Source organism: Vombatus ursinus, unplaced genomic scaffold (assembly GCF_900497805.2).
Source record: "Vombatus ursinus unplaced genomic scaffold, bare-nosed wombat genome assembly UNPS02010788.1, whole genome shotgun sequence".
Lineage (NCBI taxonomy): Eukaryota > Metazoa > Chordata > Mammalia > Diprotodontia > Vombatidae > Vombatus > Vombatus ursinus.
Genome location: NW_020950566.1, coordinates 6,564,597 through 6,588,998, shown reverse-complemented (window position 1 = coordinate 6,588,998; position 24,402 = coordinate 6,564,597). Strand labels below are relative to the sequence as shown.

At 35.2% G+C, this 24,402-nt stretch overlaps 1 protein-coding gene across 1 annotated transcript in view; it reads left to right on the top strand.

Moving 5' to 3' along the window:
• Positions 1-20,417, top strand: part of WASL (Wiskott-Aldrich syndrome like) — a 109,054-nt gene extending 88,637 nt beyond the window's left edge. The window contains exons 9-11 of the mRNA XM_027855148.1: positions 10,595-11,124; positions 15,947-16,055; positions 17,664-20,417. Coding sequence (XP_027710949.1) covers positions 10,595-11,124; positions 15,947-16,055; positions 17,664-17,725 — 701 coding nt within the window. The 3' untranslated portion in view covers positions 17,726-20,417. The remainder of the gene's footprint in view (positions 1-10,594; positions 11,125-15,946; positions 16,056-17,663) is intronic.
• Positions 20,418-24,402: the final 3,985 nt, after the last annotated feature.

Below are 24,402 nucleotides of genomic sequence, written 5' to 3'. Positions count from 1 at the left end.
AAAAATTTTTAACTGATTCAGGTAAAGATGGTCCACTACTATTTCCTCATCCATTTACACTGTATCAGGGGACCCAGCTTTTTTTTTGGTGAGGCAGTCGGGGTTAAATGACTTGCCTAGGGTCACACAGCTAGTGAATGTCAAGTGTCTGAGGTCAGATTTGAACTCAGGTCCTCCTGACTCCAAGCCTGGAACTCTATCCACTGCACCACCTAGCTGCCTCTGAGACACAACTTCTTGATGGAGATATCTTTGTCTCTCAGTACTCAGCCCCTTGGGGTGAAACATACCCCTTGTATGTTCTTCCTCCAAGAACTGAGCTCTTCCTCCCACCTCCTTCATTTATAAAGCCAAAGCTTGGAGATGGGATTTTATTGATTGTGTGGCCTGGTTATCAATTTAGCAAATGAGAAAGCGAGAAGGTACAGCTAACATAATGGATAACAGTGTCAAGGCCGCAAAGATCAGGTTAGAATATGAGGGAGAGAAAGTATCTATTTATTAAGTACTTACTGTGTCCAATACTGGAATACAGATACTGGAATACAAATAGCAAAAAAATAGTGCCTACCTTTAAGGAACTTACATTCCAATGGGGATAACACATAAAGGGAAGCTGAAAAGTGGGGGTGGGGGAACATGGTTAAACAATTCAGACAGGAGAAGTGACAGTTTAATGGCAAAAACTCACCAGTCAGAAAAGGGACCAGGAGTGGAGGCTTCTTCAGGATGAAAAAGTTTTTGGTGCAGCAATGAAAGAGACTAGAGAGTTAGGAGCAGAGCTAAGACAAAATTGAGCTTGAATGACCTGGACTCTTCATGAAATAGTGGTCCACAGGAAGAAATTCACCAATTAGAGGAGGGGGCTAGAACATCGCTTATGAAATGAAGTTTAATAGGAATAAATGTGAAGACACTTAGATTTAAAAAAAAAACCACAATTTTTTTAATCCATGATGGAGGGCATAATTAGAGAGCTGCTTTTCTAAAAGTGTTTTGAAGGTTTCATGGACTTGAAAATCAGAATGAGTCAATAGTGATATAGCAGCTAGTAATAAAAGCTAGTATTTATATAGTACTTAGGTTTGCAAAATACTTTACAAAATTACCTTATTTTATATTCACAACAATCCTGGGAGATAGATGTTATTATCCCCATCTTATAGGTGAAGAACCTGAGACTGTTGGAGGTTAAGTGACTTCCCCAGGGTTATACAGCTAGTAAGTGTCTTAGGAAGGATTTGAACTCAAGTCTTTTAGACTCCAAGTCTAGTGCTCTACTACCTGTGTCACCATCTACCTATCTCAGTCTGTCTTGGGCTTCCTTAAAAGCATAGTGTCCAAGACTACAGAGATATTAGTCCCATGGTATTCTTCGCTGGTCAGGCCCATTCTGTAGTGTTGTGTTCAGTTCTTCAACTAGGCACCATAATTTTAAAAGGACATTGATAAGGTAGAGGATATTCAGAACAGATTGGTGATAATGGTGAAGACTATCAAGATCAGACCATATTGAGGACTGGTTTGCAGGAACTGGGGGTGTTTATTTGGTAGAAGAGAAGACTTTTGCAGCTGGGGGTAGATATTATAGCTGTCTGTAGGTATTTGAAGAGATGTGGAAGAGGGATTTGACTTTTTTTCTTTGTTGGCTTCAGAAGACAGAACTAGGAGCTATAGATGAAAGTTACAGAGGGGCAAGTTTAGGCTTGATATAAGGAAAACTTAGTTAACAGTCATCTGAAAGCTGAATGGGCTGCTGAAGGATGTAAACCTTCCCCTCCCCCATTAAAAGCCCTAAAACATAGGTAGGATGACTACTTATTGGGGTTTAGGGGAGAGTCTTTTTTTTTTTTTAACTTAAATACACAAATGAGAAAAGGGGTAAAAATTGCTGCGTACACAGCAGAGCACAAGAAGATTCAATATAAAACAATAACTTCCCATTTCTAGAAAGGTTAGCTTTTCTTTACTTCCTTGTAGGTTTTCTTTTTTCTCTGCTATGCACTTTTTAGTTTATTTTTTTCCCCTCCTTTCCCCCCCACCTCAAAGAAGGCTACAATTAAGTGCAGATATATACATATATATAGATATGTATAAACATACACATATATACCCATATACACTTATATACATATATATGTAAGACCATATATGCTTATTTCCACTTGTCATCTATTTCTCTGAAGGTGGATAGCATCTTCCTTCATAAATCCAAGTCTTTCTAAATTAACCAGCACATCATTTCCTACACCACAGCAAATCTTCCTACCCAGTCACTCCTATCTAAGAGATTGTCTTTGAAAGTTTTTTCCCAATTTTCTGCATTCCTTCTATTCTTAGCTACATAGGTTTTATTTACACAAGAAATTTTTAATTTAAAGTAATCAAAATTATCCATTTTACATTTTGGTAATGCTCTCACGTATAACATAACTTAAGGTCAGATACTTTTGTCTCTGCTTCCTTTACATCTTTTTTTCTCTGGTTTCTTTGAAGTTCCTGACCTTTTGTTCTTCCGAATAAACTTTGTTATTATTTTTTCTAACTCAGTAAGATTTTTTTTTTTTGTAATTTAATTGGGATGGCATTAAATAAATAGATAAGTTAGGTAAAATTGTCATTTTTTATTATATTGGCTTTCCTACCCATGAACAGTAAATATTACTTCAGTTATTTAGATATGACTTTATTTGTAGAAAATGTGTTTTATGTTTATGTTCATATAGTTCCTGTGTCTGTTTTGGCAGTATTTTATGCTGTCTAGTTATTCTAAATGGTCTAAAACAATATTGAATAATGTTGCTGACACAGTGTAATTTCCTTATTTTACTCTTTCTGATTAAATCTGTTTTAGTTTTAATTTTGTCTGAGATCATGATTACTACACCTGCTTTTTTTACATAATAAAATCTACTCCTGCCCTTTATCTTATCTTTGTATGTATTTCTCACTTTTATTGTTTTCTGCAAGCAACATATATTGTTGAATTCAAGTTTTTAATGGGCTATGTGTTTCCATTTTATAGGTAAATTCATCCCATTCACATTCTAAGCTGTAATTATTTTTTGTATTTTCTTCTTTCCTATTTTTCCTCACTATCCTTTTCACCCTATTTGCTCTGTCCCTCCCCACTCTTCTACTTATACCTGCTACCTTGCCCTTCTAGTCCTTAACCTATCTACTCATCTAAGAATCTCTCTCTCTGTTGTATCCACTTGCCCTCTTATTTCTTTCAGAATTTAGAAGACTTATACCCTTCTAGATATATATGTTGTTTTCTCTTTAGCCCATTCCTGATGAGAGTAAGGTTCCAGCACTACCCTCCCTCCCCTCTACTAGCTTCTTCTGTATAAATTTTTCCTTTTATGCCTCATTTGTAGGAGATAATTACTCCTTTTTATCTCTCCCTACACAATTTAATTTTTTTTAGAATCACCCTATCATACTCAGTCCAGCCCAAACTCTTCTTTCAAACTACCCAAATGATGATGACAGTCAAAAAAGTACTGATAATATTTTCACATGTAAGAAGTAAACAATTTGACCCTATTGAGTCCTTTATAATTGGTCTTTAATATTCACCTTGTATTTCTCCTGGATGTTATACATTGAATTTTCCCTTAAGGTCGGCTATTTTTGTCACAAATATCTAAAAGTCTTTCAGCTTGTTAAATGATTTTTTGTTTTTTGTGGTTTTTTTTTTCATTCAGGATTATACTTAACTTTGCTGGGTAAGTTATCCTTGGTCATAACCCCAGCTCTTTTGCTGTATGAAATACAGTATTGCAGGACCTGTGGTCCTTCCGCATAGTAGCTCCTAGGTCTTATGTAATCCTTACTGTAGCTCCATGATATTTAAATTGTTTTTTTTTTCTTGTTGCTTCCAATATTTTCACCTTAACCTGGGAGCTTTGAAATTTGGCTATGATATTCCTTTAAATTTTCCTCCTGGGATCACTTTCAGTGGTAATCAGTGGATTTTTTCTATTTCTGCTTTGCTTCCTTGTTCTAGAACTTCAGGGCAATTTTCCTTGATGATTTCTTGTAATGTATCAAGATTTTTTTTTAATTGTAATTTTCAAATAGTCTGACTATTCTTACATTATTTCTCCATGATCTGTTCTCCAGATCACTTGTTTTTCTGAGGAGATGTTTTACATTCTCTATTTTTTCATTCTTTTGATTTTGTTTTATTATTTCTTGGTGTCTTAGAACATCATTAGCTTCCATTTGCCCAATTCTAGTTTTCAAGGAATTATTTTCTTCCTAAAGTTTTTGATTCTTATTTCAAGTTGGTTGACTTTCTTTTCATAATTTTCTTGATTTTCTTGGATTGCTCTTATTTTTTTTCCTTGATCTCTCTGATTTTAAAAGTTCTTTAAAAGTCCTTTAAAGTTCTTCCAAGAACTCTTTTTGTGCTTGGGACCATTTGACATTTTTCATTGAGAAAGGAGTGGCTTTTTGAGCTCTGTTATTTTCGTCTAAATATGACCCAGATTTTTCTCTCTCTCCATAGTAGCTATCAATAGTTGGGTTCTTTCTCCTTTGCTTACTCATTTTTATTTATTTATTTTTGTTTTTTGTTTTTAGCAGTTATCAAGTTGTAGTCCTGAGGTATAGGGAATGATGTCCCAAGCCTCAGGTCCTTCTTACTGTTTTTTTCTGAGATCTGTCCTGGGGCTCAACCTTGGGCTCTCCTCTCCACTCCTAAACCACAACTTAGAGCCCCCAGCCACACTGTCCTGCAAAATTTCTTGTTTCTCAAGGTCCCTCTGGTGTCTGCAAACTACAGCTGTCCTCTGCACTGGAACTGAAACCAGGGACTCTGCTCTCCTGTAGGTGCCGACAGCCAGCAGAGTCCCTGCCTCTCTGCTACTGCACTCACCAGGTGTGTGCTTGCTCCTTTCCCTGAAAGCTGCAGCAGCAGCCCAGCCCTCAGCACAGCAGTGCATGGTGCCCCCTCAACAGTGGAAGGTCCTTCAGTCTTCTCCTACTTAGCTGTCAGATCCCCACATTGTCCCTGAGATGAAAGGTTGCCTTCCATCCCCAGTTGCCCCCAATGCTTCTTGTTCTGTGATTCAGCAGAATTGACCTAGAGGTATTTGCATTTCATCCAGGCTGAACATCTGCCCCTGGAGGTCTGGTCTTTCCTGGGGTCTTCTCAAGTTGTCTTAGGAGAACAACTGTTTTACCCTGACTTTTGTTTGTCTCCCGGCTATACGTTTCCTCTGAGGCTACATTCTGGGTTTTGGGGGTTTTTTTGTGGAGGAAATTTGGAGAGCCAAAAGTTTTCTGACCTACTCTGCCACCTTCCCAGAATCCTCTCAGGAGAGTCTTCTTGAGGGGCATTGTTGGCTAGATGGCCTCTTAGTCCCTTCTGAATCTATGATTTCATGGCAACATTGTCATCTCTAAAAGCAGTTGCGTGCAGCCTTTGACTATTAGGGTTCCCATGCTGTATTTTGTAGATTATATAGAGTTCTGGCATGGCCTAGGTCTATGTTTTTGCTGTTCCTTCCCTCTCTACCCCCATTTCTGAAACATACACATAAACATGCCTCCCAGCTCACACACACACAGCACGCACATGAACACACACGCACTCGCCACTACCACCACCACCACCACTAAATTAAGCTGGGCATTGAGGGCACTGAATGTGTGATAAACTATGTTTACAAGGGACTCAGTAAACTGTTTTTTTAATTAGTTTTGGATTGTCTCTACTACTCTTCTCTATTACATTATCAGTTGCTAAGAGTTATAACTTCACTTTTATTATTGTTGCTACTTTATTAGCAGCATGTTCGAACAGCTTTGTTAAACATGAAAGGTAGACACATTCTCTATATTGAATTATCTTTGCAAAAAGACAGAATGATATATTTGAGGAATAGCTTTAAGCCTAGTACAGAGCCGTTAGAGATCACAGGAAGACCTCATGAAAGAAATGAGTTGTTGGGTTTTTTTAAAGAACTTACTCTCCTCCTCCTTCCCCCTCCCCCCAATAACCATATATTCTAGTGGGAAAGTGTTTCCTAGAGATAGAAGTAGCATGGAACAGAGCTTGGGTGTGTATTGAAGAAAGAGAGGAAATTAGAATGTTTGTAACATTGTTATCAAGAATAATATAAAATTACTGGAGCAAGACTTATGGAAAAGTAGCCTCAATACTACTCTTAATCATAGGGTTTCAAAAAGTATAAAAATGATTCCCAACTTTTTCTTAGTGTCTGTGAATTTGTCTAGAGTTAAGTCACTCATAAAATAATCTGTTCTATAGGTCCACCACAGTGGAGTGGTATGTATATGGGCTATTTTTTTACTTAATGTCACTAAAATATGCATGCTCTGGTATGTGTGCCCTTCAAAAGACAATATTCACCATCACTTTCCCAAATCTAGTTTTTAGTCAGTTATTATTATTCTCTACTTAGGCCAGTGGCTTCATAGATTTCAAACCTGAAGAGACTGTATTTAGGGGGGAAAAATTAGAATTTCCAGTTAATCTACTAATGGGAGAATAAAGTATTTGCATATATCATTATATTTAAAGATAGCCCTTCACATTCAGCATTATTTACACACATTACATAAAGTATATTTACATTTATACAATATCTCTGAAATTCTAATGAAAGTAATTGTATTCTACAAATGCCAACCCTTATTTCACTGTGCATGAAAATGAATAGTTTTGCTTGTGTTATCTACAGTTCTAACAATTTATCTGTTATAGCATGTGTTTTACTTTTGTTTACATGTTATTTTGAGTGTTTAAATAGTATTTCTTTAATAATTTCCCGTTCCTAGTATACCATATTTCTTGAAGTAAGGATTATGTTTATGAGATGCATTATTTCAAGATTTTTTGTGCTTATAATTTAATTATAATTGGAGTAATCAAAATTTGGAGAATTCCTATTAAGCAAGTCTCCATCTTGGTATTGAATTTAAATGGACTAAAGTATTTCCACTCTTTTGATTTCTTCCATGGTTGGTATCATTGGAAGGCATTTTTTCCCAGTTGTCTTTAGTGTTGCATTTTATTAAGCTTTAATGATAAAAGCTATTTTTGTTTGTGGTTTTTTAATTTGCTTTTCATTTCATATATTTCTCTTTGTTTTAAAATCTGAGGTATACTTTTATTCAGTTTCTGGTATACAAGCTGACTCTCTTTCTTTTAGTGGTACAGTTTTGAAAATCCATAAGGCAGTCAGTCAGCCTTTCTCTTGGTGGTATGTAATTTTTGTTTAGCAGACTTCTCTTGCATGCAAAAAAGATTAACCTCGTGCCAGCAATTTTTTAACACTGTTTATCTTGGTGTATGGCGTGTGTGTTTTGGGGTTTTGACTTCCTCTATGAATACCATGCAAGCCACATACAGTTTTTCTAGTTGATTTGTTTTCCCATGTATAATTCAACTGTTGATTCATAAGCAAATACACTTTAAGAACACAGTTTTTATGATTGTATGGAAATATCTATATATGTGAAATGTTTACATATATATGTAAAATATTTAGAAATATATTTCATTCCAAAAGAAAGTATTTAGAACTTTTAGCCTTTTAAAAATGTATTTCATTATCTTACAAAGACTTTTTGAAATAATTAAAATTTTCTGTTTATATGAGTATAACCAGGTAGGCACAATACATTAATGGAAAGTTTTGCCATTTGATTATTTCATATGATTTTCATTATCTATTTCTTTAGATAATTTAAAAAAGTAATTTAGTGAGCTTAGGAGTTATAGCTTTCATTTCACATATCTAAAGTACTGGAATTAATTATTAAATTACTTATTAAGAGTAAACATTCTCTTTATAAATCCTAATTAAATAGTACATGTACCCTAGTGTTAAATCCTGATACAAAAGTTGATGTGCCTTTTTGGTACCCCAAACTAAAGCTTATTAGAGGGAGTATCATGAAATTGTGCTCTGTTTATATGCTGAATGCTATTGATAGTTTCAATTAAATTTAATGCAAAATTGAGACTCTTCTAAACTCTGATTCTGTGTTTGTTCAAATAGTAATAGGAAGCCAAGCAACATAAAATATTTTCTGTATTTCCTAATGTACATGAAACAGGTTACATTTATTTGTTTGTTTTAATAGAATGGGGTAAAAGGAAGACTGCCTTTCTCCAGGCTTCAAAGGTTGAACTGAGCAAATTTTAAGACCTTTTCCCTTTTTCCTAAAGAAGGCAGCATCTAGCCAGTAGAGGGAATCCATAGTCTTTGGTTGTCTCCAAGGGGAAAATTTATTCAAATATCAAGCACTTGAATAGTTTGGACTGTTTCCTGTCTATAATGAAACACAAAGGCCGTCTTGAGACAAATGTAATATAAAACTTTTTGAAATATTTTAACACAAACTTGAATTAACTTACTTTTTAGGTATAAGATTAATTGGCTCAGTTCTGCTCTGTTGGTCCAGGAAACATAGACTCTGCCCTCTGCTTCTCCCTCTTACATGCAAATAGACATATTTGGAAGTTTTTGTGCCCTTAGCAAATCTTCCCCTTCAAATACGAGCAGTAAGGAAAAGTACCTCCATATCAGCTTCCAGACAAACAACATGAAAAAACAAAGTAACCCCTGGCCAAATGTGTACTTCGGTCCTCTATACCAGATGGTAAAAAAGAAAGAGACCATAAAATTCTGTGCCCTTGACAATATTTTGTTTGAAAGTAGCATAGTTCCCCTATCTACAGGTTTAACATGTGTTCTTTTTTACAATTTAGGTGAATTAAGAAAAACAATTTTCATATGTTGACAGTAACCTTTCACTCTATGTAAGGGTAACAGTCTCTGGTAACTTTTTTTTATTATTTTATTTTTCTATTCAGCATTTCTGGTTATAAATTGTTTGTAATAAGTAATTGAAGAATAGACAGGAGTGGCTCAGAATGCTAGTACCATCCAAACCTGCTTTACCAGTATTATTGAGGTCTATGATTTGGCCATAATGGTAAAGATACTTTTTTTTTTTTAAACAAAAATTTTATAGTATATCAGTAATCTTGAGATGAAACTACCTTATATTAAATTGTTCTTGTTTATGAAGTAGTCTTTATTTTCTGGTTCTAGTGGATCAACTGTAATAAATCTGGAAGAAATCTTTTTCTTTTTGAAATATATTTCAGTAGAAATCTTTAGCAAAATAATTTATCTGTGGTACAGTAGCATTACTGTTTAAACAGATTATATTCGTATCATAATGCAATGTGCCAGGTAAGATAGGAGCTTTAATGCTACTGGCAATTTTGTGTCAATAAAAAATAATAGTATGGAATAGCTAGGGCTTTCATCATTAAACAAATGTTAATTTTATGGTCTCATACTATTCATTTAGCAATATTTTTCTAAAAGGTCTTTAAATACATGAGTATATAATAGAGATTAGGAGGGAAATAACTGCTATGTAATTTTGATACTACTTCATTTCTCTCACAAAGATATTTTGATAGTTTCTTTCTATTAAGCAACTTTTTTTTCTTGGTAGATACTGTAGAACCTCAGAACATAGCTCATTGCTACATGAATGTAGGTTTACTGTTAGTCAAATAATGTCCTTTGTAACAGAAAAGCCTCATTTTATAGGCTCAAAGGTGGTCCTACTCTTTCCCCTTAACATTTTCTGGAGGGATTCCGCTGCACTTGATTGCATATGTCTAGTTAGAGTCACTTTTATATGATTTAATAGAATGGAAAGAATCATGGTGCAGTGGAAGAGAAAGCATGGCCTGTGGAACCAGAGGACTTGGTTTCAAGTATCTAACCTTAATGCATCCCCCTGTGTTACCTTGGGCAAGTCTTCTTGTTGCGCCTGAATTTGCCCATCTTAAAGTAACGCGGTTGGATTAGATGGATTCTGAGATCCCTTCCAGCTTTTTCGATCATGAGGTGGGACTAGTCTAATTGTAATAGATGGTTGGGGGAAGAATTTTACTTGGTTTTGTTGTACGCAGACCTCATCAATTAGTAATGTGTTAGTTCCTTAAAGTCATCATGACTTTGTTCACATGGAGAAGAGAAAATTTTAGAATTGCTGACTTTCTTATAGAAATACAGAACAATAGATAGAAGAGAAAAACTAGAAATTTTAATGAAAATTTAATGGAAAAAAATTTAAGATAACAACTTTTCAGCAATATAGTTTGAATTTGTGTGAATGTAAATAAATGCTAATGTTTGATAGAACTTTTGACATTTAATTTTGAATGCACATTGACTCCTACAAGAAACCAAATTATTTTTGATGTTTTAAAGAAAGGGAGAGAAGTAGATTATTTTCTTTTAAAAGTGCAGATTTTTACCTGTTGACCTTGTCTAGGAAAGTTTAAAAAAACCTTTTAGTCCTACTTAAAATTCCCATACTCTAGCTTCTTTAAAATTATGGTCAAGAAAAAAAAAAGTAATCCTTAAAATCAGGCAAAATTAGAATTTTAAAGAATCTTCCTCGGGACAGTGATATCTATAAATAAGATGCCAAAGACTTTCTTTTTTTAAGTGTGTGTTAAATGAGAGAACTTTTTCAATATGATGTTTATAAACATCTTTTTTTCTTTTTTTCTTTATTTTAGCACCACCACCACCACCACCACCATCAAGGGGCGGCCCTCCTCCTCCTCCACCACCACCTCCACATAGCTCAGGCCCTCCTCCTCCCCCTGCCAGAGGACGAGGAGCTCCACCCCCACCACCTTCAAGAGCTCCCACAGCTGCGCCACCACCACCACCTCCCTCTAGGCCAGGTGTTACAGTCCCACCACTACCTCCAAATAGGGTGTACCCTCCTCCTCCTCCAGTACATCCCTCCTCAGCACCTTCAGGCCCACCACCACCTCCTCCACCCCTCTCAGTAGCTGGGTCAGCCGCACCCCCACCTCCTCCACCGCCACCTCCACCTCCTCCTGGTCCTCCTCCTCCTCCTGGCCCATCCTCTGATGGTGACCATCAACTCTCGGCTCCTGCGGGAAACAAAGCAGCTCTCTTAGATCAAATAAGAGAGGGTGCCCAGCTAAAGAAAGTAGAACAGAACAGTCGTCCAGTGTCCTGCTCTGGAAGGGATGCACTTTTAGACCAGATACGACAGGGTATTCAGCTGAAGTCTGTAAGTATCATTGTTATTTTCATTTTGGATTATTAGTGATATGTCATCTTTCAGTTGTTTAGCTGTTGTTCTGAAGTGCATTTCATAAAGTTACTTCCCCCCCCCCTAAAAAAAGCAGTATAGGGAAACTACTTAATATACTAAAATAAGCCATTAAAAGAGTGAGAAGTTCTGTGAAGCCCTCCAGGTCACCAAATAATTAGCTAGGCAGTCTTAAAAAGGTTAATATGATGAAAATGCTTGAGAATAATTGAGCTAACACATTTGAAAAACATCTTGTCTTCAGATGGGATCTGGCACATGACTTGAAGACCTGCCTTGAATAATAATAACAATAATGATAATGATAGCTAGCATTTACATAGTGCCTACTGTGTGCCAGCCACTGTGCTAAGCATTTTTTACAGTTGTTATCTCATTTGATCCTCACAACAACCTTGGTAGGTAGGTGCTGTTTTATCACCATTTTACAGATGAGGAAACTGAGACAAACAGGTTAAATGACTTGCCCAGAGTCACACAGTTATTAAGTTTCTTAGTATGGATTTCCTGATTCCATGGTTTGCTGATTCCAAGCCCAGTGCTGTATCCACTGCACCACCTCGCTTGCAAGTATCCTGTAGGGTCATAACTCTACAATCACAATTCTACACAAAATCCAGAGAGTTCTGTCTGCCATGTCTAGGCCACTAATAGCTCTCAATTTGTTTGGACCTTCTAAAGCTGATGTTTAAAGCTTCTTGAGCAACTCCTCCATCAGACTAATAATAGTCAATAGTCTGTCTAAATTTTGGGTTGGCAATCTCATAACTTGGTTTATTCTTCACAAAATTATTAATGCTTAAAAATTATCAAGGTGGCTCCAAATGGCTTAATTTAATGTATATTAGACTTTTGTTTCTTATACTAGAAACTTTTTATTATGGCAAACTTTTTATTTTGAAGGTAACCTTTATTCTTCTCAGTAACTAAGGCTTTGTGTGTAGGAGGAAATGGATATGTACATACCCTTATTTCTTTGTGTGTTTTTCAGTACATGTGTACATTTTCTCATACTTACTTTGCTTTTTATGTGAGTTTATGAACTTTCCTTATAGCAACCCTGTGAAATGTGTGGCGAAGATGATTTCCTCATGTTCACACAGTTAATAAATAAGAATAATAAAAGTAAGATAGGAATTTGATTGCTGACTGTCTGCCGGAAACTTTTGGGAAATGACTTGATAGAAGTTGAAGAGCTTTGGATTATAGTCAGTTGGCTAAGAATTGCCACAACCCTTGTAAAACAGATTGTCACAAGAGCAGAAGAGACAAGATGTTTTAAAAAAGAGTGAAAAACCTGGCAAGTGACCACAGACAAATCATTTAACAACAATGCCAACTTACCTATGTGTTATCTCATTTGTTTTCTTTGAGCTTCAGTTTACAGTAACTTTACTTGTGCCCCATCCTCATAGGATGTTGTCAGGATAGCACTTTGTGAATCCTAATATGATTAAGAAATGTAGGTGGTTACTGTTGTTATCACTCACTTCAGAGCCTGCCCTGCTCTTCAGTGTCCTGCCCTTTCAAACCAGCCTAGTCTTCCTACTTCAAGCCCTTTCCTCCACTCTCCTCCCTTTTTCTGTTCTCTGTCATTGCTTTTACTGTCTCTTTGGCCTCTGATCCTCTTACTCATCCCTGCTCCTTTCATTATCCCCTATTCTATCTGTAAAGCATATTTATTATGTATTGCATTTAGTAGTCTCCATTTCATAATTTTAAATATTTGTGAGTAGTTTATATTTTTACCTCATAAAAAAAATTAAGTTCAATTCACTGAACATTTTTCAGTGTCTGTTGTGTACTAGGTACTGTGCTCGGAACACAGAGAGAAAAAGGTTAGAGTTCTGCCCTCAGGTAGCTCTCCTGCTGAAAGGAAGCAGCCTGTACTTAGACAAATAATACAAAACTTATACAAAACAATTTGAGGGGCAGGAGGAGATGGCAGGAACTAACATTGGAAGGAATCAGGGAAGTTTCTTTTTGCTTCTGTATAATTGAGTAATTAAATTAATTACTGATTTTTTTTTCCCCCGTGTGACTAAATGAAGTCCTCTGGAGAAAATGGATACCTGGGCCTAGGCTGATATAGTGCCTTATTTTCGCATTTATAAACTGTATTTTAGTTATATACAAAATGTTATCTTAGTAGTAGTAGTCATTGGTTTATTGATATGTTCTAGATCAGATCTACTTACATGACTTTACATCATTCTTTTAAAGTTAACAATTCTATAAATTTCCCCAACCGTGCTTCTCTGACTTTTCTCTCTAAAATTGTGAATCTCTTGTGGAATGATCACATCCAACTTAAAACACAAATAACCTAAAACAACCAACTGCAAAGGTTTGCTCATATGTGTATTTGAATTTACTTTGTGTAGTGCCCCCCAAATCCAGTTATATGCATTATGGGTATTTAATAAATTAAGGAATATGTTTTTCATCTTTCATTACTATATATAGCAGGTTATAAGCCTGTTGTTAAGCTATGCAAAGGTAAACAATTATTTTATTCCCAAACCCATTGTATTTTCTTAAAAATGCGAAACTGAAATTCATCGGAAAAAGATGTGCTTTTTCTAAAAAAGATCTGATGATTTTACTGGACTCCAAGCTCAAAGCAAGTCAAAAATATCAGCCAGAAAAACATTCAGAGTGTTCAAAAGGAAGTAATAATCTTATACTGTCCTCTACATTAATCAGACTCCATGTGTAGAATATTGTGCTGAATTCTTCGTACCACATTTTGATAAGAGGATTGGTAAGTTGGAGAATAATGAGAAAAAGACAGTCAGCCTGGAAAATTTCATTAAGATTATGTCATACATGATTGGTTGGAAAAAAAAAAAAAACTGGGGATGTTTAGTCCAGAGAAGAAAAGGTTTGAGATGACATTTCTAGATTCAAATATTTGAAGGTCCATCAATGGAGAAAAGGCAAGACCTACTCTTCTTGGCTTCAGAAGTCAAAATTGGAACCAGTGGGTAGAAATAGCAGTGACCCTTAGTGTTTATGTAAAGAAAGGGTTGCTAACAGTTAGAGGTATCCAAAGGTATAATGGGCAGCGTCAGGAAGCAGTGATTTCTCCTTGGATATCTTCATAAATAACAACTCGTCTTTTATGCTGTCATAGAGGTTCATTTTCAGGTATGGGTTTGACTAAATGATGACTTAGGGCCCTTCCAATTTGTAGTCTGTTTACTTTAGTTAAACTTTTAAAATTATTTTTTGGGGAAAAGTTATAGTGAAATAAAATACCAGTACATTCAAATTTTTCACATTTTTTTCCCCTTAGAACTAGTATACTCAAACTGAAATGGATCTATGACTTCCTTGATGTGGTCATGCATTGATACAGATATCAATACATCTATGCCTCCCCAGCCTGGTGTGACTTTTGTACATGCTCTGCCAAAAGTTTGGCGTAGGAGGCCCACCCAGTGAAACTGGGTTTGTTTTCTTCCAAAATCTCAAGGATGCTAGTGGAGCAAAAGACCCATTTCCCAGCACAACACATACATTTCCTTGTGATGTCCTTTACTCCGTTTCTTCAAAGATCTTTATTTGTTATGTCTGCTCCCAGTTATCTTGCATCTCTCCATTGCCCTTTGTGCAATATTAATTTTTAATTCTTCTGAAACAGTTAGCATTCCATGACTCACAGCTGTACAATAGTGAGCAAAATATTGGTATTAAAAAAATGGGCCTTTATTCCTGGTTGAACTTTGGGATTACTGTAAAGAATATATTTAAGAAATATATATCAGTGTTTCTAAAACATTATATCCTTTAGATCTTCATGTTATATAGATATATGTTGCCATGTTAAATTAACAATTGATGCATTTGACAATTGAATATGTACACTTAATGTGTGAATTCATACATAGTCTAATTAGAGCAGATTTAAAATACTACTCTTGATACTCCTCCCATCCTTAAATTTGATTTAGCCTTAGATATGCAGAGCTCTTTGTCCTTCAAGTTTATCCATTTGAATACTGATAATGTTATGTAGAAATAACCTTCTAGCATTCTGATTGCCCACCGTGGCATTTTGAGAGCCTTTGTTAATGCATTTATTATTTATAGTTTTGTTTAAGTATAGACTTTGCAGAACATCAAAGCACTTTACTAATAGCCACCACTTCCTCATGAGGTAATATACACTTGGCAAGGCAACCATGGCAAGTGGTGGTTGTGTTTGTTCAGGACCCTTTTTCTACAGTCATGGTAATTTGTCAGTGAAACATTCTACTTTTCCTTTGTGAACAAAGGTTTTCTACCATTGCTCTTTGAGGACATTAAATGGAAATGGAGTTTTAATTCCATAACCGATTTTTGCATTTTCTGAAGGTTTGAGTCAAATTCATTTCTTTATAATAATTGTGAAGTTAGTGTCCCAGGCTTTTAATGTTTTGGAGAGTCACCAGGTCTAAGTTGCTCAGCTAAAAGACTGAACCTCATTCAAAGTAATAATCATCGTATTGTTGTGAACACTTACTTAAATGCAACCATGTTAACAATAGAAGTACTTCCTACTTGCATTGAATATGTGTTATAAATGGAAGCACATATGTTTGAGTTAAACAGGATTTAAAGAGGAATGTAATACTCGTAAACATCTCTAAGATTCCTGTTCACTTTAGTAACTATCATTATTTCCTTGCTAAAAAGAAAAAACAAGAAAAAGTCTTAAAAGACATTCTCAGGACATAAAGGTTCTTTGTTATGCTTGACACATACCCCTTCTTTATTTTATCTTTCTTTATCAAAGGTGTCTGATGGCCAAGATTCTGTGCCCCCTACACCTGCCCCCACCTCAGGAATTGTAGGTGCATTAATGGAAGTAATGCAGAAAAGGAGCAAAGCCATTCATTCTTCAGGTATAATTTCTGTGAACTTCATTATGTACAAAATGCAAAACAATTAGATGTTAATATAACACCAGGAAATAGAATAGGAAACTTGAATGTACATCATAAATTGTGAACAAGGTAAAAATCAGGAGGCTTACTCTCTGAACATTTGTAGCATAGGTAAAGTGACTGTGAAATAATCTATCTTCCAGTGTGTAGACGGCACCATGGTATTTTGAATACTGAATAGTCAAAAAACATGAATAAGCATTATGTATACATTCTCAGACACACACACACACACACACACACATATCTGAGTTCTGTATAAAATAGAGGGAAAGAATTTAAAAATCAAATATAAATTTTATGATTTTATATCTGGTAAAGAACTTGGTTTATTTGATTTAATGATTATACACATTTCTAGAAGTCTATAGGAATTTCTGGATTTCTAGGTGGTACTTGAGATTAGGATTATTAGCTACTTCCTAGTGATGGGTTTTGTCTTTTATTTTTCCCCAAATATAGAGTCTACCAGTTCCACTATAGTTGGACAACCTCAGCAAAGTAATTCAGATATATTACATGGTACATGTCCACAGAGTAGAATTTCTAGGGAATAGCAGGCCATACCATGCCTTCCTTCTATAGGAAAAATATCAAAACCACAGCTTATTAAAAACAGCTTATTGACCACTGAAAAATGTCTAAATAATTTATGAAATAGTTCAGTCCTGACTTCTATATTTAATGTTCTGAGATATTGTTCATTAAAGTTCATCTTAAAAGGTGAATGCAATTGTAACGTTCCAATTTCAATTACCTATTCATACTGCTTAATAGATACTATACTGTATTGGATTCTGTGTACAGTTTAAAATGTAAATGCTTATTTAGTAAGTTTATATAGTAATTTTTCAACCAGCCAGCCTTAAGAAGGAAACGGTACTATAAGTTTCTTGAGGACAAGAACTTTGATCTACTTTTATTCAATATGTCTGCTCTGTAGCTTATATAACAAGTGACATCCCCCTTGCTAGTTATAATTAGCTGTTTCCTGAATCAGATCATCAGCAATGATTGTTCCCTAAAAGGCCTCACATTACTGGTCTTACTCTGACTTTACTGGAATTAATATATTTATATTTTAAAATATCATTGGTCAATTTTTAAAAATTATATCCCCTAGCATAACATGATTAATTGACTTAATGTAGTGGTTTATTTTAATCTATCCTGAATTAAGTTAATTCATTTACAAGTAGCTTTAAAAAAAAATAAGCTGAAATGACAAATCTCCCTAGCACTAAAGTCGGACAGGAATCAATAAGCACTTATTAAATGCTTAACTAGGTTCCAGACACTAATGACCACTGGCAATACAGTGACAAAAATAGGACAGTCCCTAACATCAAGCAACTTACATTCTATTGAGGAGACAACGGGTATATCCATAAACATATACAGAATATATAGAGAATGGATATACAGCAGTTTGAGGGGAAAAGTGAGATGTAGGGAGGCTTTGTAGGCATGTTTTGTGGTCAGACAATAGAGAAAATGAATCCAGTAGAATGTGATTTAGACACTTGTAAATAAATGATCATCTTAATGATTTTCTTGTACTACTAGATGAAGATGAAGATGAAGATGATGAAGAAGATTTTGAGGATGACGATGAATGGGATGATTGATCAATATATATTATATATATTTTTTAAGGTGAAATACTAAACACTACTTTCTGTCTATGGATTCTGTAAAATTATCATGTAAATGTTTTACCAATTTGCTGTATATTTTTGTTGCCTTTTGCTTTTTTTTATTAATCTGTGCAATACCTCATTTAATCTGTAAAGGTTTGTCATAATCCTCTAAAAAGCTACTCCCTGTTATTGTGTGCAAGTTTACATCAGGATGCTCAATTGACTTGTGAATATTGTTTATTCCATCCATAAGGGAGTTTAAATGTAATATGTGAGACTGACAAAAACCTTATTGTAATTTAGTTATAATGCAAGAAGGAAAAACACTATTTTCATACCCTACTTTTTCTGTATCTAAATTTTCTTATTAAAAATCTAGTATAGCACTACATTCTTTTTAAGTAATGCAGACAGTTTTATTTAACCCCTTCATTTTGAATACAATACTACGTGAATGTTGAGGCTGATACATTTGCACAGTTCTCAGAACATCACTACAGTGATGTAATTTCTCACATTTCAGCAATATGTTTTACATAAAATCACTACAAAAAGATAGTTGTGAAAAATCAATACACCTCTTATGACATGGCAGTATTGTCTGCTATTAGCCAGCAGTGATCATTCAAAGCTCAGGTTCCTAGGAGCCATTCTGCACCTGTAGTAAACTGTGGGGTAGTGTTTATGCTATGACACATATAACAGCATTTGCCTGGCCTACTGGCAAGCTTAAAACTTGAGTCTTTCTTATGAACAAAGTCTCCAAGTTGCCAGAGCAGTTGCTTGACTTATTTTGGGGTCAGTTTTTATGTGTTTCTGAACTGAAGGGCTATGTTTGATGCGTGCTTCAATAGTGTTGGGTTAAATTTACTTTAAAGTTGGGATACTAGTGTATTAATAAAGTGAAATGAAGTACTATCATTCTACAGTCTGGATGGATTTAAGGTGCTCATGAAATTTCAAAAACTAAAACAGCAATCCAGAAGAAGACAAAAATGACAAATGTATAAGTTAGAATTTTGACACATAAGTACTAAATTTTACTATTATTTCCTCATGGTATTTGTCAGACATGAAATGAGTTAATTTTTTAAAAATCTGAGGCCTTAAAATGTCAAACTGTTTGGAACACAAAATTGGAAAAAGAAATTGACTTTTTCTTTTCTTTATTGCAAACCTGCCGATTTTATTTTATGCATACTGAAAGGTTTTTTTAAATTAGGACTCCCTCTATCTCAACAATACACTGAGGTACCCAGAGGTGGGTGTTTAATAGCTACAGCACTAATTACTCTACCTACCTTAGAAAATGATCAGATTTAAATAGTACACAACTTTTCACAGATTGAGTCATATGCAGAATGTAGTTTATAAAAAAAAAAAAAGTATCTTAAGTATTTCAAGACTATAGTCACAATATCAAACTAAATTTTAAGCTATCCAGAATCATACTGACCAAACCCTAGTATTGGCATGATCTTGACAGGCTGGTCCTGCAAGATGTGGCTTGAATTTCTAATCCAGTTATCACATAATCTCTAGTGATCATGCATCTAGTTATCATAAGAAATAATTTAAAAGGTTTTGTTGCTGAAAGCAGTAAGTGGGGCAGTAAAAGTTAAGTTATTCAGAGAATGTTAATTTCCTTGCAAGAGTCATTTAAGCACATGGGAAAAACTCCAAACTTTTGTTTCTTGCAAATACTAACGGTGCCCTCTGCTGCTAGAATCCTTTGCTTGCTTTGATTTTTGTTGTGGCTTGAGCTCAAATGAGTCTAGTGTGGGTGAGGCTGAACAACCACTAACCAATGAAATTAGGAATTTGTGCACATGAAAAAATAAAACCTTGTAATTTTTTTAAAAATGATGTTAGAATAGATTTTCCTTTTGGATGTTTCTTGAGATAATTTTAAATAATCAGAATCTCAAGTTTTCTTTATAAATATGTTCCTTTAAGGATTATTCAGATTTCGGTTTTCTCTTATGCTTTGGTCAAGAAATTCAGGATTTCTGTAACTAACATTAATATGTAATGTTTATCAAGAAATCCCAAATTGTAATAGAGCTCTGGAAAGAGGATCTTAGGTTTCTTTTTTTTTACATTGAAAACATAATTTTAAAAGCTGTTTGTCCCTCATTTGCCAAAAAAGGCATTTGACTTTAGTGTCTCTACCAAAAGGAAAAACAAAAAACAAAAACCCAAGGATGTTCTTTGTTGCACAAAATCTGGATTAGAATTGGTTTAAAATAGATCTATATAGTTCAGTCCAGGCATGAAGACTGAAACTGTGATTTGCTAAGATGTAATGGCTGCATGTTTCAGCACTTCACCATTTGCACTGTGGGCAGAAGATAGTGTTTTCATAGCATTCAAGTTCACTATCCCTGCATATTGTCTGAAAGCCTCGCGTATATACTCCAATTAAATGATTGTTTGAATAGCCTTAGCATTTAACAAACTAGCATGAGGCTTTTTGTATCCAAACGCTACGTGATAGACAATATCAGCTAGCCACTTATTGTATGTATGAGATTCATAAAGACTTTCAATCATTCAAGTTTCCATTTATCAACTGAAATTTTGTTTAGTATGTGAATTTTTGAAATGTACAGTGAATAGGATGTTGCACTGGTGGCAATTCATCATGGAGCATAATAAAATTAATTTGACTCAAATAGTATAAAATGGTGTGTTTTTTGATTTACTGAATGTTTAGAGATTAAAATAGTTGAATGCTTGAGGAAAAGGGAGGATCTGTATTTTTTGCATTAGCAAGGTCTGCAAAGCAATAAGTAACCCCTCCAATTTTCAGTAGGCTTCAGGTCTGTCTTTAAAACGATTCTACCATTAAATAAACACAATGAGTGAGAGTATGTGACAGACACCCTGTTCTGTTGGGGAATGTAACAGCTGCTCAGCAGCTCCCCTGGAAGCAACTGCTCCAGTTGAGGCTCCAGTGAGTGCTCTCACACTTCAAGGTCAAATGATTCGGTATTCTTTAGAATACCAGAATGACTATGAAATGTTGAAGCTTGCCAACTCAGAAGACCAGATGGAGAGTGAGTTTTATTCATGGTTTCATTAAAAGCCAAGAACTGTGACATACTTAATACTTAAGTGTAATTTAATGAACAGTGTTGAATATTGAGAAATAATGAGAGTGCTCATTTTAGGCAGGATACTCAGCTTTCATCTGTAAATGGAATAGTGTGTTCTATTGATCCAGACACAAATGGGCATCTAAAGATTATTATCAAATGACAGAATCCTGCATGGGGGGTTGCCTTCTGGAGCCTTAGCCGAGTGTAACAAAGTTTTCATGAACAAGTTAGTGTTGGGAAGGTTTTGCCTTTTAATATATATCCCCATTCAAATATGAACACTCAAAACAAAATCTGCCTAAAAACCAGAGAATGATTTTTTTTTTTTAAAAAAAGGTATTTTGAGAGAGAAGTGGCTCACTTGCTTTTCTCCTGCATCAGGTTCTATCTTATCATTAGAAAAGTTTCTGAATAGCTTTCTGCTCCTCTTAGTAAAATACTGAGGGGCCAAGTATAGAGATAAAGCATATTTATAGTATCAGAGGAAATCACATATAGACATGATGGAAAAGAGTCATGGACACTGCCCTCTCACCTCCAGAAGGCAATCACTGACATGTGTGCCTCTGCTTGTTTATTTGTGAGATTTCTTTTAAAAAGATTTTACTAGGGAAATGTGTTGGGAAAGGAGTCATGTTAAACTGACCATTTGTTAATGCAGTAAAGATGTTTATTTCTTGACACAACCTTTTTATTTAAAAATTTTGTGGGAAACAGTTTATGTTGCAGTAATCATTTTCTAGCCTGGGCTTCATAGTCTAAATGGAGAAGAGACAGGAGCAGATCATTTAAAATTTTGAAAAGAGGGGGAAAAATTGTATGTTAATGCTAGAAAAACAAAAACAAGGTAGTCCTGTCCTCAACAGTTCACATTCTACTTGGGGGATACAGAATCTACAGATATATAAAGTATGACCATTTGAAGAAGGCAGAAAACTAAAAAAACTTTGGGGATCAGCACAGGCTTCACAAAGGAGGTGCCATCTGAACCAATCTTTAAAAGACGATGCTTAAATGAAAATAAGCAATAATGCCTTTAATAATGTTTTCTGATGCTTTTCATTTTTATATCAGTCATTTCTGGATAACCCCACCTTTTGGAGAACCTTTCATAATGAAAACAGCAAAGCAAAACCAATGACAATGTGTATGCCACATTCCATACCCATAATCCCCATCTCCATTAAAAGGAGGGAGGTGTGTAAGAAAAATAATTCATTTTAAACTTTCATATTCTACATGTAGCTACAAGGGCTCTGTATTTACAATAACATAGGGCAAATAGAGATTAATCAGAACCGGAGAACCCATGCATTTATAGAAATCTAGTTCATCGAAAGGTATCAAGGTAATAACCTTCTTTGGGAAAGAAACTAGAGCAGTGAGATGTAAATGTGGAGAATAGTCTACTATGAAAGCTGACCTCTGGAATGCTCTCTAGCATGCAAAGTATTGCAAGGTTATAAGCATTCTGCTCATTTGAGTAGCAGTAGATGGTAATAAAAGCTCATGTTTACATATTCTATACACACACACATGTTCCTTTTCTGATTATGAAGGCATTTGGATTATATACTTTTCAGTCACCATTTCAATTTTCTTCCCGTATTAGCCAAAAAATTGTAAGCTCTTTTGAGAAATTTTAGAGATGTATACAGATGTTAATTTGTTAACTAAAGTCTAAGATCCTACCTAAAGAATCGTCAGTTGTAGATTTATGTTTTTTATGTTTAAAAGAGTCTACATTTTTATTGAAGAGCAGGTGTGTTTTATAACATCAGTGGTTTTTTTTTTAATTTTTTAAAGGAATGACTGAACTAATTAATAAGTAAGGTCCTTTCTTGGATTACTCTTGACCCACCTTTCCTAAAGGTTGGAAAATTTATTTGCCTTTCAGATAGACCTATAATATATTTGGAGTGTTCATCCGCACAGGGGAAGCACACAGTTTTAAGGCATATAAATTGAAACATTAAAATTTTAATTTGCATACTTCTACCTATTGAAATCCTATCCAACCTTGAGAGCATGGCTCAAATGCTACTTCCCCCTGAGAGCTTTTACTGGGCCACTAGTGTACATCTTCTGTACCTCCATCCATAGCATTAAAGATAATAATTTTAGGGCTGGAAGGGACCTTAGAGGCCATTTAGTTCAGCCTTGTCATTTTACAGATGAAGAAACCAAGGCCCAAAGCAGTGAAGTAACCTAAGATCATAGGTAGTCATTAGCAGAGGTGGGATTTGTACCTGGGTCTTCTGACTTTTCTCCACACTACTATCTGTGCCTTCTTGGCTTGCACCTCTCCACCACTTACATATTTTCAGTTACAGATATTTGCGTGTCACCACGTTACTGGGGTATGAGCTAATTTTTTTTTTAATGCACCCACCCAAATCTTTTATTAAAGCCACTTTAGCATAACTTTTATACTTTATTAAAGTCATTTAAGTATAATTCCATTTCCAAGTTCTATACAACGATAAAGAGTGGGATGCCACTTCTATTGTGATCTTGTATCTGAACAGCTTTCCTCTGCAATTACTGATCATGAGGTAGTCTGGACATTGTTTCATAGATCATTCATAATGCAACAGAATGCTAAGGTAAAACTCCCTTTCAAAGCATCTCATGTTACAGATTTATACACTCGAGACAGAGATAATATCATGGGTTGTGTTTTATTATAACATGGAGGGCCTGTCAGTGTGGGAGGCAGTGTGATGTTGTGCTAGAGCTGAAGATGCCTGTTTTCAAATCCTACCTCTGATGGGTACCTGACAGTCACTTGACCACTTCAAGCCTCAGTTTCCTCATCAGCTACGTGCCAGGCCTGGAGTCAGGAAGACTGATTTTCCTGGGCCCAAATCTGACCTCACAATAGCTGTGTGACCCAGGACAAGTCACTTAACCCCGTTTGCCTCAATTTCCTGATATGTAAAATGAGCTGGAGAAGGAAATGGCAAAACACTCCAGTGTCTTTGCCAAGCAAACCCCAAATGGGGCCAGGAGGAGTTGAACTCAGTTGAAATGACTCAACAACTTCCTCATCAAAGATGGGTATAACAATGCCTGTAGTTCCTTCTTCCCAAGGTTGTGAAACTCAAATGAAAGGATGTCTGTAAAGCTCTTTGCAAACTTAAAGGTGCTATAAAATATCAGTTATTGGGGTCCTTGTCCCCCAGTAACTAGAGGTGGTTGTTTTTGTTTTTGTTTTTGTTTTTCTTCAGTGAAAATAATTGTATGTTGTAATCCTGTCCCTTGCATCAGAGATGGCAGGCAGTAAATCCGGAGGCTATCTTGAAAAACAGATTGATGACTGACATTGTCCTTTCAGCCTGTGCATACCAGGGAGAGTCTTTGGTTTGTAAATTCAACCAACCACCAATAGGGTCTGTTGCTGTTTATGATGCTGTTTATGATTCAATCTTAGATTGAATCTTCCCAAAGCTGTTACTAAAAAAAAAAGACCTTTAGAAGTTCCCCAATTCCAGCATGCTAAACCAGTCTGTTCGTAGCAACTATTTACCAGCATTCATAGCCTGAAACTATGTTTGAAATCCT